Source organism: Seriola lalandi, unplaced genomic scaffold (assembly GCF_002814215.2).
Source record: "Seriola lalandi dorsalis isolate HSWRI2012SDOR001 ecotype SW California unplaced genomic scaffold, Sedor1 jcf7180002054945, whole genome shotgun sequence".
NCBI lineage: Eukaryota > Metazoa > Chordata > Actinopteri > Carangiformes > Carangidae > Seriola > Seriola lalandi.
Window position 1 is genome coordinate 474,344 of NW_019525496.1, and position 16,899 is coordinate 491,242.

The 16,899-nt window shown below is 39.3% G+C and overlaps 3 protein-coding genes across 6 annotated transcripts; 2 read left to right on the forward strand and 1 right to left on the reverse strand.

Moving 5' to 3' along the window:
• Positions 1-244: 244 nt before the first annotated feature.
• kansl3 (KAT8 regulatory NSL complex subunit 3) lies at positions 245-11,910 on the reverse strand. Of its 4 annotated transcripts, none has more exons than XM_023394010.2 (20): positions 11,230-11,910; positions 9,712-9,987; positions 9,350-9,520; positions 9,109-9,199; positions 7,946-8,131; positions 7,696-7,824; positions 7,458-7,574; positions 7,262-7,360; positions 6,715-6,786; positions 6,516-6,590; positions 6,226-6,383; positions 6,079-6,142; positions 5,745-5,933; positions 4,031-4,187; positions 3,579-3,656; positions 3,050-3,229; positions 2,504-2,591; positions 2,164-2,291; positions 1,673-1,767; positions 245-1,061 (listed from the first exon to the last, which is right to left on the reverse strand). In XM_023394010.2, the coding sequence occupies exons 2-20, from the start codon at positions 9,921-9,923 to the stop codon at positions 825-827; spliced, it is 2,526 nt and encodes an 841-aa protein (XP_023249778.1). In that variant the 5' UTR covers positions 9,924-9,987; positions 11,230-11,910; the 3' UTR covers positions 245-824. The 4 variants fall into 4 exon arrangements, with proteins under 4 accessions (XP_023249778.1, XP_023249779.1, XP_023249780.1 ...); XM_023394012.2 differs by having other exon boundaries at positions 925-1,061; positions 2,164-2,250; XM_023394011.2 differs by lacking the exon at positions 3,579-3,656.
• Positions 11,911-12,043: 133 nt separating this feature from the next.
• LOC147817530 (beta-microseminoprotein-like) lies at positions 12,044-13,282 on the forward strand. Its single transcript, XM_087170346.1, has 4 exons — positions 12,044-12,163; positions 12,533-12,614; positions 12,777-12,885; positions 12,988-13,282. Exons 1-4 carry the CDS (start codon positions 12,161-12,163, stop codon positions 13,115-13,117), a joined length of 324 nt encoding a protein of 107 aa, XP_087026472.1. The 5' UTR covers positions 12,044-12,160; the 3' UTR covers positions 13,118-13,282.
• Positions 13,283-14,389: 1,107 nt separating this feature from the next.
• msmbl (microseminoprotein, beta-like) lies at positions 14,390-15,871 on the forward strand. The gene is made up of 4 exons (XM_087170347.1): positions 14,390-14,547; positions 15,122-15,203; positions 15,366-15,474; positions 15,577-15,871. The coding sequence occupies exons 1-4, from the start codon at positions 14,545-14,547 to the stop codon at positions 15,704-15,706; spliced, it is 324 nt and encodes a 107-aa protein (XP_087026473.1). The 5' UTR covers positions 14,390-14,544; the 3' UTR covers positions 15,707-15,871.
• Positions 15,872-16,899: the final 1,028 nt, after the last annotated feature.

Genomic DNA, 16,899 nt, shown 5'->3' on the forward strand with positions numbered 1-16,899 from the left:
TAGACATGCTAATCCCCAAAATAGACTAAGATGGACTTGAGCATTTCACTTTGCCACAAAAGTTGTGATGGAAGAATGATCTTTTTTGCTTTGTGGTTAGATTAGCAAATTAAACACAATAGCAGGGCATTGGACAAGCAACACAATGAGAAATAAAAGTAAATTTGAAGGTTTAGTTGGGTGAGGGGGGTGAGAAATACAACTGATTCACACTAAAAGAAAAAAAATACAGGAGCAATGAAAACATGTTTGATTCCAGTCTTTATTGTAACAACAATAACAGAGCTTGGGTAAGGCCATACTAACTAATACTGTTATTGCTTTTCAACACTTCTCTGGAAGAGGTGAGCATTCATCTTTATGGATATTATAAGCAGGTGATTGAATGGAAGGGTTTGCAAAAATGTTACCACATGAAGAGGCAAACAAAATCAACACAAACATGAAATGACAGCTTGGTTTTGACTTAATTTCACAATGCTTCTGTATGAAATTGTTTCATACATTTATATTTTACATTTGCATCCATTTCTACATAAACATTATGTGTCAAACATAAGCTGGGAACTCAAAAATCTGACCTTACATTTCCCGTAAGGTTCTATTTAAACATGAACACAAAACGTCGTATGCCGCTGATCTGCCCTAGGATGCTGTATAGCTGCACATCTGACCCTGCAAACGTTACAACAGTTCCAGGCAAACTATCTACAGACAAGTCGACAGAGCTGTCCTCTACGATCCTCTACTGCAACAATCCTCCCTGGCCTACAGACGTCCTGATCTAGTGTTTCCAAAACAAAGGAAGAATGAACCCTGGGCATTCAACGTGGCCGTCGTGTTTTGGCAGTTCGAGACATACCAGCAGTCTGATTGGTGATGTGCGCCAAGCCGGGCAAGCTGCTGGCAAGTTTGGCCAACCCGCCATTAGTGAGCAGCTGGTGGATGGCAGTGGTTTTAGCCACTCCTCCTGCGGTGACCACAGGCACCGCCCGGAGCAGAGTACTGCTGCTGGTACCGACAGAGCTCAGGACCTGACCCTGGGGCTTCCCACAAACCGCCTGGGGATGGAGGAGGAGAAGACAAACAAATAGTTCAGGGTTTCCTCATGTGGATGGATTTTTCCTCCCATCAGTGAGAGTCTGCACATTTTCATTAGGTACACCAAGATAAAACTGCAACGTATTTGTAATATTTAGTCAACCCATATTGATGTAAATGGAGTGGTCAAAATATCTGAAACCACTCTCTAACAACAAAGTCTAACAACACAACACATATTCAACAGTACCACAAGCTACACAAAATTTAAAATAAGGTTGAATCAAGACCTCCTTAAAACACTACACAAAAACTGTGCATTATAACCTTAGTGAACTGGGAACATGATCTGGTGTATTTTTTTTTTTTTTTTAGCTAGGTGAACCTAATGAACTGGCAACTGAGTCTGTAAATAAATAGAATTATGTATTTACTGTTGTAGATGTACTGTACAGTATACTGTACAGATACATGATACTGTATCTAATGTTTATTCTCCCATACACACTATTTACAGGCTCCAACCAAACCAGTGTTTCCCCCCCCCCGTTTCATTATGAATGGACCTAAAAAAAAGCAAAACTTTCATTATAGTCCTTCAAACCTTTATGTAATGTACCATGTAATGTACCTGGGTGCTGCCTGTGGAGGGCAGGCTAGGAGCTTTGGTGATAATCTCCTGAAGACTGAAACTTAGGCCTTGTAGCAGACTGCTGGCGGAAGGCGCTGTATACAAACACAAAGACAATCAATGAAGCTGAAATTCGAGTAAAAACAATACCAAGGACATATTACACAACAAATCCTACTTTTAAAAACTGCTCCCACCCAATCCCACCCACAGGCCTAAACTAGATGGACACACACGCGCGCACAAACACACCATATGAGTCATGTCCAAAGGGTAAGGTTTGGGACAGCAACAGACAGCAATGGCGCAAGAGGTGATCAATGATAATGTTTGCCTTATTATGTTGTCCTCACACACTGTTCTCATCTGGTGTTCAAAACTTTAATCTCACTCTACTAAGCGGTTAGAACTGCACTGTGTTGAGGCTACTGCGCTGAGATTAGCTGCACAGTTGAGAGCGCAAACAGGCGTGCAGGACAGGACAGAGATACCTTGGGCAGTAGCCGGAGCTTGCGCCTGGACTGGTGCGGAGGACCCTGACACCATGCAAGGCTGCACGCTGTTGAATGAGCTGGAGCCTGGGGACAGGGCACCAGACACCTCTGAGAGACTACCAGACCTGCAGTGACACACATAACCACCAATCTACTCAGGAGCTACCCCAGCAAGTGCTGTTTGGCCATCACTCAGCTCCCAACTCTTGAGTACACCACTCATCAATCCCTCTGCACCAGTCACACTTTTGTCCAACAGGGTGAGAGGGGGTGTGGGTTAGGGGTTTAAGCGCTCTACACTGAATGTGCCTGTGTGTAGAAAGGCCGGTTAGCTTACCGCTGGCCTGTAAGAAGTCCGGAGAGCTCCTTGGCTCCAGCCACAGTCTGTCCCACTGTCACTGTTAATGGCTTCCCAGAGGCACCCACTGCATGGAGAATATCAGGAGAGTCAGTTATTTCTCTTTGGGGAAAAAGATACTTCAAGTGATTATCTTTGGATGCTGGCTAGTCATGCATGACAGGTACCATACTTTTTCAAGAATTCGTGGTTTTGAAAAGTCCTACTTTCACTTTATATTGCATACCACACAAAAACACATTGCTCCCATTATCATTCCATAGATAGAGATCTGTATGAATGTGAGCTGCTCAAAAATTCAGACTTTTTCCATCCTGTCTGGCCTGGATTGATTTTATCAAACCACAAGACAACAAAGAAGGACAGACTAGGACAGTATCTGTTTACGCAAACCACTAAAAAAGCCCATACAAGTTCTCTCAATATTTAAAGAAGACAGAATTAATCCACCAAAGTATGTATCAAACTGCTGATTATACAGTCTCATATGTAGGTAATGAGGTAACAAGGAACCAGGTTTTGTACCTTCCTGTGCAGCAGGGCTGATGGCGCCCCCTGCTGACTCGCTTTGGGAAACGATGGTCACCTTAATCTTGGCTCTCTTGGAGGCTTTGCTTGGCGTGGGACTAGGTGTTTGTCTCCTCTTGCCATGGGACCTCAGTTCATCTCTGTCAAGGCCTTCCATCTGATCGCTGGTCACTGGCACTGCACCACAACACACAAACACACATAAACACAGATACTGAATAGACTGCTGAGGTCACGTAAACCTTGGGGCTTTTATCCTCATGTAACCCTACCATTGATTTTAAGTCTTACATTTTTACAAAACTTTCCATTGTCTTTAATGTAAATCTGCTTTAAAATGAGCTCTGCAATATAAAATTTACTATTCAGAGTTTAATAAATGTAAAATTCCAAGCATCCTGTTTAGGTGTTTCAGTGCAGTGGAGTGTTTTAGTACGCAACATTCATATAAAATTAGAGCAATGGAAGAAAGGAAAGGAGTGAAAAGAGACAGAGGAAAGAGAAAGGAAGAGGGATAGACACTTACCAAAAATACAAGGAGGGGTGCCAGGAGGAAGATTTTTCCTTACAAGCATGTTTTGTTTCATAAAAGCAGCAAACTGAGCTGGAATGAATTGGAAAAAAAGCCGGAAAGGAAAGTTGTAGGAAGAGAAGAGACAAGAGGATGAGAGGAGAGTATTTCAGTCACGTTGCATCTTGCCCTATCAGATGTCGTGACATGATAATCTCTTAAAAAATATATTTACAATCATTTTTCACATCTCACACACCACCCCCGCCGGCTCAGCTTGCACGGCTTTTGCAAAATTCAGCAGAAGTTGAGGTGAATGACTCATTTAACAAGTTTACATAAACAATTGGGGCAAATGTGAGAGTTGTGTACACAGGTACCAAGACCACTGTGCACATGTAGGTGAACGTGAATTTTCACAGTCTGTTTCCAATGCATACTGAGCTGAGGTGTGGCTGTGAACTAACCTTGAGCCTGTTTGTGAGTGAGAACTGTGCCAGAGCGCTGCATGTGTGTCTTGAGGAGCTGTGTAGCTGTGATCAGACTGGACTTCTGTGCAGGAGACAGACCAGACGTCTTGGGTTTGGGACTAGAAGTGGGACTGCTACAGACACTAGACAGATCCTGTAGACACAGTAAAAGAGGGAGATCGCTTGATGAGAAATGATTTGTGTCAGTCACTTCAAATATAGACAGCAGAAACCTATTGCTACTATGTGGCGTTTAATTAGTCTTAAAACCTGCACAGATGAAAATCATCTGCAAGCACGTGATGTGAGTGGAACAATCAATCAACAACCAGAAAAATTTCTGCTCCACGTGCACAAATGTTGTCCTGCGAGCACGGGGCTGTGATGAGCATTTGCAGAATATTTCAGATATTCACAATTTTTCCCGTCTCAATTTTCTTTGCAGATATCACTCTTCCTAGGACAAATGATGTCACTTGCCATTCATGTGTATTGGGCTGTAAATTTCAGATATCCACAGTTACAGCATATTTTTTAAAACTAGAATGCAATAGAATTCTTACTGGGAAAAACTCACATTTGAGATATCTACAGTCTAATTGCTAAAAGTCATAATTTTAATATCAGATATCCAAAATGAAAAACCATTCCAGATATCCATAGTGCAATTCTGAATATTCAAAAATGCATTATGACTATTAAAAATGGGATCCTGGTTTCTCTCCAAACTGGAGACTGTGGGTGTTGAAAGTGACCATTCAATGGAGTGGCGACATAAGCTACTGTGTCCGTCTCCAAAGTCTCAAAAGTCAACTTGACAAGTGAGCATTGCGTAGTTGCAAGCGTGTAGTGAGGGGTGAGCTTGCCCTGTGCTCACAGGACAACATTTGTGCACGCAGAGCAGAAACCCTCCCTCAGGAGGATGGTTTTCTGCTTGTGGATAATGTTCTCTGCATGTCCATCATTCACATGCACCTGGGGTTTTTTTGCGCAAGGGCATTGAGACTAATTAAACCCCAAAGTGTTAATATTCATGAGATAAGATACTTTAATTTGTACGGCCTAAATGAGGTCTGTATAATAGAATTCCTCCAAAATGCAGTGTACAAAATTATAGATAAATATAAATGAAAACTGAAGAATATGACATTTGCATCACCATGCAGTGAACCAAAGATACAAATACAAAGACATAAAAAAAATAAAAATAAGATTTCCCATTTTATAAAATAATTTTTCAGTGTGCTTTTGAGACCTTTTCACTGATATAAAGTTGGCATGGCAGAGAGGTAATAAATCCACTCAGTCAAAAAGCCACTTTACAGACTTAAATCCACTACCAACACTCTGCTGTCTGGCAGATAACATTTTTATATTATCTGGCAGATGTGGCATTATTTGACCTCAGCAAAAATGAGAAAATGTGAATACATGTCAGATCCTTTTGAGGAACCACTACCAATTTTTCTTATTTTCCACCATTTTCCCATGAAGTCTATAACTTTACAATCTCTGGGATAAAAAGTAAACAAAGCAATCACTAGATGTTATGCAACTAATTGCAATCATTTCATGTGGTATTCAACTCAGAAATATTATTTATTTTCCTAGTATTCCTATAGTAATAACCAGACGCAGCCCTGGTCGTTCATCTAAAGGCTAAAAGTAAGTGACATTTCAAACCCTTTGAAAAAGCTTGGTACTTACTGACCTCTGAACCCGATGGTGAGATAGGAACTCTAAGTGCAGGGGAGGAAGGTCGTCCCCTCTCCATGTCAAAGGGAAGCTCTCGTCGAGGCCTTTTCTTCTTCTCTGTGTCCAGGTCTCTCATCTCCCCTGAGCCATGACCATGGCCCTCTGCCCTTGTGAGGACGCCTGACAAGAAGTCAGCAATTTCATCCTGCAGATCAGTAAGGAAAGAAGAAGAAAAGCTTTTGTTATCAACATCATAGTCGTTTTTGTATTTTCAAAAAGGAACTGCAGAGGATGAGAAACATTTCAGAGAAAATGGTGTAAATGTGATATTTCCAGTTACAAGGATCAACCTGAATGCAGCGGTCAACCATGGTCTGCGTCAGGCCCTCTGATTTCATCTTTGCTGAGTTGATTCTGTGGAGGGATACCATTTAGCATTACCACTGACTGACCATAAAATCCTTACACTCTACAAGAAAGAATATGATATTACTGACCTGAGGTTGTCGTCAGCTCCTCCCACTACCACCATGCTGTTGTCTGCCCTTAGCTTCTCTCTGAACTCCTCCATGCCTTCTATACTACACTGTAGAGCATTCTGGCCAACCACAAATAACACTGGGGTCTTCATGTCCAGCAGCGGGTCATCGACATCCTGCAAGACAGTAGCACATCAACAGTAATCACAACTAGAGGCCAAAGTTCAGTATTTGTTGAAGAAACAATAATACAAGTTTTAATAAAAATGAAAAATGCATATCAATGGAGGATAAGGCATAGGTCTTACCCCTCTTGGCCCATTGACTGTTAGCAGGGGGAAGCCAAGACAAACGGCAGCAGTCAGATACTCCATAAGGGAAACCTGTAATTAAATAACATTAAATTAACTTATGATGTTTTGAAGACAAGACCATTAGTGTTTTTTCATGGGAGAAAACTGTTCAGTGTCACAACAGACAACATCAAAACATTATAAGAAGTCTTACGTGACAAGCGATAAGAGCACCAGCATTCCAGCCAACCAGGATAATGGGTTTATGGGGGAAGTGACTATGAACCTGGCAGTTAAAATCATAAGACAATCAATACAGCTGCAGATACATCACATACAAAATCAGACATAATACAATACAGAATCTGTTTTCTACCTGGCTGTATTTTTTTCATTTTGCCTTCATAGACATTAATCAGTAAAGTCTTAAAAGAAACTGCTGAGACAAGATACATTTTTTTGAGTAATTAATTTTGATAATAGACATTTTAACACAAAAATGTGTAGTAGATTAGATTGCAGTGATTGTGGAATGTGCATGTAGTGAACACTACCTTTTCATAGTGCACAAAAAAATAAGAAAGTCCACTACAAGGACTAAGAAAATTAAAAGAATGAAGAATCATAGAATGTAGTATTAACATCATTGACTTTATCCTCAGATCAACCTGATGAAAGAAATGCTGCTGTCTAGTATGAGAATTACATTCAGTTATCATCATCATTGTAAGATTACTACTTCAAAAAACATAACAGCCTACCTCCATGACCTTGGCCCTGACAGTACCCAACATGTGCTCTAGACACTGGGTAATGCCAATGTTGGCGCTGCTGTTCACATGAGTGTGCACTGGTATGACCTGACATAGAAATAGCTGTTAAAGGCACTTTTCTGAGAGAAATAACACCACACTCTTGATAACACACATAGAGATTTAAATGAGTGACTGTTCAAACCTTTCCCAAACAGGAGAGCTGTGACTGCCAGAATCTCATTCGCCGCGAGGTAGAGAGGGCTGGATTGGTTGGGCTTGATGGTGTAATTAGGATGAGTGGCGATCCAGGAAGCTTACTCTGAAACATGTAAGAAAACAGTCAGGGATCTGGTCTTAAATTGTAACAAGTCATGAGGAACAAAATGCAAAAAGTTTTATTTTTATTAAAAACCACCCAAGAGTGAATGGTTTAGCTTTACCGGTTTGTTTTGAGATAGAACTCCAACAGCTGGGTCCCATGGCCGTTTCAGCAGCAGAGACAGAGCCTCTGCACTCGGCGCTCCAGTCTTTGCTGATGGCAGCAACATTCTGTCAATCAGCGAGGGCAACTTCCCAGACACAGAGAGTGGGGTTATAATGAATCCAAGAGCTTGCACAAATGCTGTAGCACATACTGTAGCTGATGCAGAACGCCAATTCTTACTCCTCATTCAATTACAGATATAATACCTTGCTTTTGAGAGTCTGCAGCACATCCAGGTAAGCAGCAAGCATGGGAAGGCTTAAGGATTCGATCATGGTGGTGTGCAGCCACTGCGTCAGTTTGGTGTCCCAGTTCACACTGGCTAATGCATGCCGCACCTTCCTGGCACACTTGTCCACAGCTACCCTCCGCAAAATTGGCTCATTGGAAGCCTAAGGCAAACAAGATCACACAAAAGACCAAACAGTATTTCAATCATTTTAAATTAAATAATAAAAAATTATTCACAGGCATGCTAGAATTTAATCTATAAAAGCCTATTTATTTTTACAAATACAAACCTATCTTTCTACACATACACAAAATTTCTTATAGGTTTACAATGGTTGATTTGCAACTAAAAACTTTGGAATTATTTGTGAACATTACTTTTACAATCTCAAAGTCTTATTGAAACTACTTAAACCAATAGAATTCACACTGTGGCGAACCTAGACTAAGCAGCACTTGTAAAAAGGTAAACAGACTGCATTTCTATAGTGATTTTCTTGTCAACAAACTCTCAAAGCACTTCACACTACAAGCCACATTCACAATAATTCAGCACTTTTGTACAAATATTTTTCCATCGCACAGACTGATGATACATCAGGGGAAATTTGGGGTTCAGGATCTTGCCCAAGGACAGTTTCACATGCAGACTTGAGGAGGCCCGGAACCCTCTGATTAGTGGACGACCTGCTCTACCTCCTGAGCTACAATCGCCCCCTTATACACTGCAATATATTGAGTGACTTCAGACGGGAATAAATGTTGAACTGTTTCAATTCAGCACTTACAGCTCAGTTAACATTTTTAAACAACAGCTGAAAACATATTTCTTTACCTTGGCTTTTAACTAACTCTCTCATATTTTACTATTCTTACCGATTTGTTTTTATTTTCATTTACATATTTTATCATCTACTGTCTTTCTAATGTCTATTTTCATTGTCCTTCAATTCATCCTTATTGTATTGTAATATTTTAATTTTAATTTGAAAGCACTTTGAGCTACATCTCTTGTATGAAAAATGCTCTATAAATAAAGTTTGTAATTATCATTATTGGATACGGTGCTGAAGAACTTAAACAATGTATTCAATTTTAGGTCTTGGGATCATAATTAGATAAAATGAGCACAACTTACATTTTCATTGGCCAGACGGGCAAGTCTTTCAGCTTGTAGTGCTTTAAGGACTTTATTGAACAGCTTGTTCTGGGCCACTGACCATCCAGTCCTGAAACAGAATGATGATAATGTTAAAAAAAAAAAAAATGCATTGTCACTGACATACTTTCAATTATAACATCTATACTTGATGAGCACGAGTGTGAAGTATCACAGTAGATAGTAAATGAACAGTAGATCGCTCCAGATGACTGATTACTTGTTTAGATGTTCCTCCCAGTCTTCGGGGGGTGGAGGGCTCTCAGCAACAGTGCGAGCAAACAGGACATGTCGCTCACACTCCTTCATCACACTAAGAGCTTTCTGGTTATCATACAGAGGAATGGGTGTTGGTGTGACCGTTTCCACGTCAATTACAGAATCAGAGTCTCTGCAGACAAAAGACAAAAAAAAATCAAGTTACTGACACTTACAAAACAAAAACAATATTGCAATGACCAAAGTGACGACTGGATTTTATTAAGAAACAGGGTGGGGGGGGGTGATGACAATCTCAAACTGTATTCTGTTATGTCTACTGTAGTTCAGTTACAGCTTATGATTAGGAGCTTTGAGACTCACGATAAGGCTTCAGGCTGGCGACGAGGTGTAACAAACAGTGTCCGTGTGGGCCGGGCGCTGCTGGCATCTGGGTGGGCATTCCATGGCTTGGCATAGCTGTGGTCCAGAAACACCAAATCCAACTCTCTTTCATGAGCTGAGAGTTGGAAAAGCAAGGATGTGCCCATCTTTCGTGCTGATATCTGGAAGTCCTTATCCCCACCACGATGCATCCTCTTCCTGGGCCCCAAAGGGCCCTGGGAAGGGTTCAACAACTTGTGTGGATGCAGACCAAAACTGGCGGGGAAGAGGGCGAGAAATGTTTTATTTTAGTCTGAGAAAACAATGAATTATTTTCTTTGCCTCCCACCAAAGAACTTTATGGCAGATTTTACATATGAAGATCAGTTCACTCATCATAACATTTAACATACAGCCTGTAAAAACATTAGGGCTGCAACTAATGTTTGTTTTCTTCATCACAATTACTCTCTCAATTATCAGTTATTCAGTCAGACTAGGAAATGTCAACAGTCAGTGCCCGTTCATGGTTCCCACAGCCCCACAGTGACATTTTGAAATCACATGATTTGTCTGTCCATCAGTCCAAAAATCAAAGATATTTCATAAACAATCACATATGACAAAGACAAGCAGCAGATGCTCAGATTTAAGAAGCTAAAGCCAGCAGATGTTTGACAATTGAAAATTGGCCTAAACTATACATAAAATATATATAATCTAAGAAAAGTTGCCAATCAATTTTATTTCGACTAATCAATTAAGTAATGTTTCAGCTCCAAAACATATGTATAATACCTTCAGTGTCTCTAGAGGACTTTTGCAAGTCAGAAGATCAGTTAATCTCAGGTTGGACTTATTCGGGTTTTTTTTTTTTATTTGTATTTTGTGAATCTCCTAAATTTATGTACATCCTATACTAATCCACAACAGTACTCATTTAGATGTATGGGACAATTATATATAGCAGCAATTTTGATAATTTGAGTAATTTCAAAAGCTAAGACACCAAAATAGACTGGCTCCTGCTTCTTAATGTAAATATATGCTAGTGTCGTAACTCTGATGCATGCCTTCTGTTGGTCAAAACAGGACATTTGGAAATGCTCCCTTGGAGTCTGGGAAGTCATGGACATCATTCACTATATACTGAAATTTTTTAGACTAAAAAACTAACCGATTTATCAAAAAAGTAAGCGGCAATTAAATCGATAACGAAAATAATCATTAGACTGACGTTCAAACCTGCAGGTGCTTTGTCCACTGTGAGCAACACCCATTACTGCCATGCATTAGATAATGTTGCCTTATTTTACTATAGTTGACCTATTTTGGGTCGAGTATAACTTCTAAACCAAACATTAATACATCTGTTGTATAGACAGACTCACAAGCATAACATATATATTTAATATTGAGGCTGTGTAAAGCGAGTGACCACTGGCCTACCATGCTAACATTAGCATAGCAAGCAGAAAGCTAACCGACTGGCGCTATTGCTGTGCTCTTGCTGCTCACCTTTTCGCTCTGTTACTCCATCTTTGTCGTGACGGTTTAAACTCTTGTTTTGAGAAAAAAAGAAACCAAAAAGGACCTAATGCCTAGTAATTACGAGTTATTTAAAAGGCAAACATTTACTGCGTGTAAGCCCCACTTCCTCTTGTTGTGTTATTCGTTGCCATGTTGGTCTCTACATCCGCCCTTTTCTGGCCTGTAAAAACAAGCAGGACAGTCAGCGCTGCATTTCAACCGAACTGGCAACCGTGTTTATGGCGCGTCAGTGAGTAACGCAAAACCTGGGAGGGATTTTACAAGAATGGATCTGGATCATTTAGGTTACTCCCTCCACAAAAACTCCACAGTTATGACGTTAATATGAAACTGATACATTTTAATTTTCTTCATTCTTAAATGCTTTCCTGTTTGACATACAACTTAATTCAATGTTTTTTTTAACTTAACTCTAACATAACTTCATTTAAATTAGATCCCGAGCTGATAAAAAATAATACGTTTCAAAATGCAATTTAAAAAATCAAACATTGAGCTCAGTTAGCTTTACTTCAGATTAACTGAAAAAAAACTTCGGGCTGAGTATGAGGGGTCAATTGAGGTCATCTGACACTTAAAATGGAATCTGATAACCCAGTTTGGTCTGTCTAAAAAATGTCACTTATTCTTTTAAAAGTAGATTTGACTCAGAGAAACTAAGTTGCATTAAAATTAATCTGAATCAACTTAAAATTACTTTGTTGTGCACTATATGTCCTATTTATTATTTTTTCTGTGGTGACCCCTTCTATTAAACTGACTGCTCCTCCCCTCTCCTTATTTAATTCCAAAGGTCCTTACAGATGAACTGTTTAAAAGAGAGTCACTCACTAAAGAATCAATATATTTTAACCTCCTACCCAAACACCTTTCAAATCTGTCAAGTCTGACTGCCACAATGGTAAGTTTTCATAGTTTAATTTTGATGGTAGCTTTTTTGTGAAATTCTTGACAAGATTTGCAAATCATGGAGATAGAGTTATAGAATGTGTTTACTTATGAATAATTATTTTTGACACAGCGATTTCCTGCTTATTGCCAAATGCATGCTTATAGACACATTTGGATTCTGTATGCTTGGATTGAATGTGAAAACGGGTTACACAGGAGGTACTTTAAGGGAGGTCTGTGTTCTTTTTGTGTTTCTGTGTTTTTTTTCGTTTTTTTTCAACTATTTCATAGTAGAAATGGGAATTTGATGTTTGTTTTAAGATAGATTTGAAAACATTAGATTAATCCTTTAAAACTGATGTTCTTTGTTCCTTTGAAGAAATTCTTGGCTCTGGCGTTGCTGCTCTGCAGTCTGCCCTCACTGTCAAATGGGGCTTGTTCAACATGGCTTCCACACTCTGGTAAAAGAAAACAAAAAAGCAAAACAACACACACACACACTCTCGCACACACAGCCATACCTTGTATTATTACATTATCTTCATTATATAAATATCAAAAACAATGTAGTGCAACATTACGACTGCATGGAAAAATACTTACCAGCTCCTTCCCACCTTTAGACTGGACGACCCATTGTCAGGATCCTGTGGATAAAACATGGCATGCCATAGGATCTAAATGGAGAAACAGTCAATGTAGGGACTGCACTTGTGGTGGATGTTGTGATGCGTAAGTATACATAACACAACATTAAAGTGTTCAAATGTAACGAAAAAATATCTATCTGTGTATTTACATGTTTACTGTCTACGGTTTCCTGTGTGATTGCAGATATTCCACCCCCCGCCAGTTCCCTAATGACTGTGTGTCAGTGTTTGACTCAGAGGCATGTGAATACAGAGTGCACAAGCGGGACGACCCAACAGTAGAATGTCCAATTTTTGGATCAGTGGGGAAGTGATGCAGTCATTGTTTTGAGGCGTCTGAGGTGGGGTGTGAGGGGGCTTTGCACAAGCAAACACTGTCTGTTTTGTTGGTTTTGTTGTTGTGCAGCTGCTGAAAAATGAAAATAAAACACTTATATTAGATACTAATACTATTTCAAATGAATAAATAAATAAATACATTTCTTCATGACTTACTCTCTTTTTCTTAACTTTGTTTATATGAGAAAGAAGAGAATTTCAATTTTAAAACAGAGAAACACAAACCACGTTAAAGGTACACTCCACCAGTTTTACTTATACTTATGAAATACTACTCTGACTGTGGTACCAGTTGTATAATGTCTTATGAGTTTAAATGCTTATAATTCAATGTCAAATGAATAAATAAATGTTTATGTTGGACAAACAAAAAGAGCTTTAAACATTGACCTATCTGAACATAGGGCTGCAGTATGTACAAACATAGATGATGCTATTGCCTAACATTATGCACAGGCTAACCACAGCTCTGCAGCATCATTAAAGAAAAACAAAATCATCAACTCACTGCTCCACAGAGCGCCATGTTGGTTTCACACTGTGAACACAGTAGAGCCTTTTGGCATAGACAAAGAACTGGATTTTTAATGTTTCCTCTAATTTGTCATCCTCAATGGATGTTAGTAATTGTATGTTTTGTAATTCTATCCATGTAACTTTAAGGGAGGTCTGTGTTCTTTTGTTCCTGACATGGTGTTAGATGTCCAGCACTTGGACACTGACTATGGAAACTCCCAGCCTTTGATTCATTATCACACAGGTTTGAACCCCTGTTCAGCCAATTATCCAAATGGCATTTGAACACTTGGCCTAGGTTCACTATAACTGTTTGCCTCATGTCCTTGTCCACTTTGATTCTGATGAAGGCGCAGCACTTCTGACATATTTCACTCTAAACCACAAACCTCATCCTGATGTTGGCACTGAATGAAAAATCAGGAGATCACCAAAGTCAGGAGCCATTAATATTTGAACAAAAACTTCCATTTAGTAGATGTTGATACATTTCTCTGGATAAATGAATGTTTTCACCTGCTGGCATTGCTAAGTTAAATGTCATTGGCATTCATCTATTAGGGACTTTAGATGTCTGCACATCATTTCCTGGCGCTCCATCACAAAAGTGTTTACCTGTTTCAGTCTGGGCAAAAGTGTTGGCCCAACGTTGTGTTTTAAGTAATGAGCCAAATCAAACAAGTAAATTGATAGTCAATCCTCAGATAACCTAAAGTTACTCATCTTTTTCATCCTAACTTACTGGAAGTTACAAAGGGGGCAGACCACCCCTTACTCTTATATAATGCCAATGGTTTCTGTACGCTCACATAGACTTTCCACAGAAATACGGTCTATTTTATGCTCTTAGTCGACATCACTCAAATCTGACAAGACTATTATCACCATGGTGAGTTTTTACTGTTGTCAAGAAATTCAGTGTTAAATTGTTGGTAGCTGTTTGTCTCAATTCATAGATTAATGGTTATTTCAAACTAATGTGCAATTGCATTTTGCAAAAAAAAAAGAAATGTTTAAGTATTTCATATTGGAGTCTTTTCATGAGCAATGAAGGCTTTTTGATTTTAAAAATTGATAGATGTTCCTGTAAGAGGCCTTTCTTCATGATTGCTCTTTCTGCTCCTTCTTCATTCTACTTAATCGTTTTAGAAGAAATTTTTAGTCATTTCCAATTTAAGTACTCATTGTAAAACAGAGACTTTTCCATTAATTTTAACCTAACACAACAAGCGTTTGGTTTAATTGTTGATTCCTAGTTGAAAAGACTTAACTAACCCATGTCTTACACTGGTATCACATTAGATCCCTTCCTAACATGAGGGGATCTCTTCATGGATAGAAGAAACGTTTACAGCAATAAATAACTATTTCATAGTAGAAATGGGAATTTGATGCTTGTTTTAAGATAGACTTGAGAAAATGAGATTAATCCTTTAAAACTGATGTTCTTTGTTCCTCTGAAGAAATTCTTGGCTCTGGCGTTGCTGCTCTGCAGTCTGCCCTCACTGTCAAATGGGGCTTGTTTGAGATGGCTTCCACACTCTGGTAAAAGAAAACAAAAAAGCAAAACAACACACACACACACTCTCGCACACACAACGATACCTTGTATTATCACATCATCTTCATTATATAAATATCAAAAACAATGTAGTGCAACATTACGAATGCATGGAAAAATACTTACCAGCTCCTTCCCACCTTTAGACTGGACGACCCACTGTCAGGATCCTGACGATAAAACATGGCATGCCATAGGATCTAAATGGAGAAACAGTCAATGTATGGACTGCACTTGTGGTGGATGTTGTGATGCGTAAGTATACATAACACAACATTAAAGTGTTCAAATGTTATGAAAAAATATCTATCTGTGTATTTACATGTTTACTGTCTACGGTTTCCTGTGTGATTGCAGATATTCCACCCCCCGCCAGTTCCCTAATGACTGTGTGTCAGTGTTTGACCCAGAGGCATGTGAATACAGAGTGCACAAGCGGGACGACCCAACAGTAGAATGTCCAATTTTTGGATCAGTGGGGAAGTGATGCAGTCATTGTTTTGAGGCGTCTGAGGTGGGGTGTGAGGGGGCTTTGCACAAGCAAACTCTGTCTGTTTTGTTGGTTTTGTTGTTGTGCAGCTGCTGAAAAATGAAAATAAAACACTTATATTAGATACTAATACTATTTCAAATGAATAAATAAATAAATACATTTCTTCATGACTTACTCTCTTTTTCTTAACTTGGTTTGTATGAGAAAGGAGAGAGTTTCTAAAACAGAGACACACAAAGCATGTTAAAGGTACACTCCACCAGTTTTACACATGAAGAGAGGAGGAAGTTTTCCAAAGTATGAAGTAAGTCATCCTGAATTAATCAGGGTTACATCAGCTTGGGCTTCAGTTGCATTATGAGAAATGTAGAATCCAGTGCTTTTGAAGTCAGAGCCAGTCAAAATATCTCGAATATCTTGAATCCAATACTGGGCAAAAAGGAAAATGTTGTGCATACGTAGGCTACAGCATGAGCTACAGCTACTTTCCAGAGAATGTCTGTGTTAATTTAGGCAGCATTTGAATGAAGACTTGTGGAGATAGAAATGTTAATTGATTTTGTATATTTTATAAGATATAGTAACACACTTCTGAATTGACCAAACAAACTTTTGTCACCATTCAGTGGATGCATTGAAAGATTTAAGCTGTGTTGGACATATGGTTGATTGATTTTATTTTTTATTTTATTTATTTTTTATTTTTAAGTTTGGAAAGTGGAATGATTCGAAATTTTGATTTTTGTAATAAGTCATGGCCACATTAATCAATTAATCTTCAAATGGACCAGTGCTGTATTAACATGGAGCCGCCTGCAGGGGGAGCTAGCTGAGCTAGCTAGAACGACTGTTAACACATCACGCCCCGGCATGACCTGGGTGAGATGAGGAAGAGCGAGGGAAGAGGAGGAGAAATGCGGTATGGAGACTGGAAAGAGTACAGGAAAGGAGATGGAGGAGCAAAGTGGAACCAGGAGGCTGAGAAGTGGCAAAGGACATGGAGCACGGACACTGGAACAGAAGAGTAACAAAGAGACAGCACTACAGCGAGAAAGGATGAGCAGAGAAACCTTGTGGATACTGGAGGATAATGAGGAGGAGTCTAGCTGTGACAAAGATGTAGAGAAACAGAGGACAAATGAAAGAGATGAAGATGAGAGGGGGATGGTTATGGAGATTAGATTAGA

What these genes read in the sequence shown, in the direction of transcription:
- kansl3 (XM_023394010.2), bottom strand. Translation starts at nt 9,923, where the DNA reads ATGCATCGTGGTGGGGATAAGGACTTCCAGATATCAGCACGAAAGATG. An exon ending in CGCCAGCCTGAAGCCTTATC is followed by an intron (nt 9,521 to 9,711) that starts GTGAGTCTCAAA and finishes TTTTGTCTGCAG; the next exon opens with AGACTCTGATTCTGTAATTG. An exon ending in TGGGAGGAACATCTAAACAA is followed by an intron (nt 9,200 to 9,349) that starts GTAATCAGTCAT and finishes ATTCTGTTTCAG; the next exon opens with GACTGGATGGTCAGTGGCCC.
- LOC147817530 (XM_087170346.1), top strand. An exon ending in AACATGGCTTCCACACTCTG is followed by an intron (nt 12,615 to 12,776) that starts GTAAAAGAAAAC and finishes TCCCACCTTTAG; the next exon opens with ACTGGACGACCCATTGTCAG. An exon ending in TGTGGTGGATGTTGTGATGC is followed by an intron (nt 12,886 to 12,987) that starts GTAAGTATACAT and finishes GTGTGATTGCAG; the next exon opens with ATATTCCACCCCCCGCCAGT.
- msmbl (XM_087170347.1), top strand. An exon ending in GAGATGGCTTCCACACTCTG is followed by an intron (nt 15,204 to 15,365) that starts GTAAAAGAAAAC and finishes TCCCACCTTTAG; the next exon opens with ACTGGACGACCCACTGTCAG. An exon ending in TGTGGTGGATGTTGTGATGC is followed by an intron (nt 15,475 to 15,576) that starts GTAAGTATACAT and finishes GTGTGATTGCAG; the next exon opens with ATATTCCACCCCCCGCCAGT.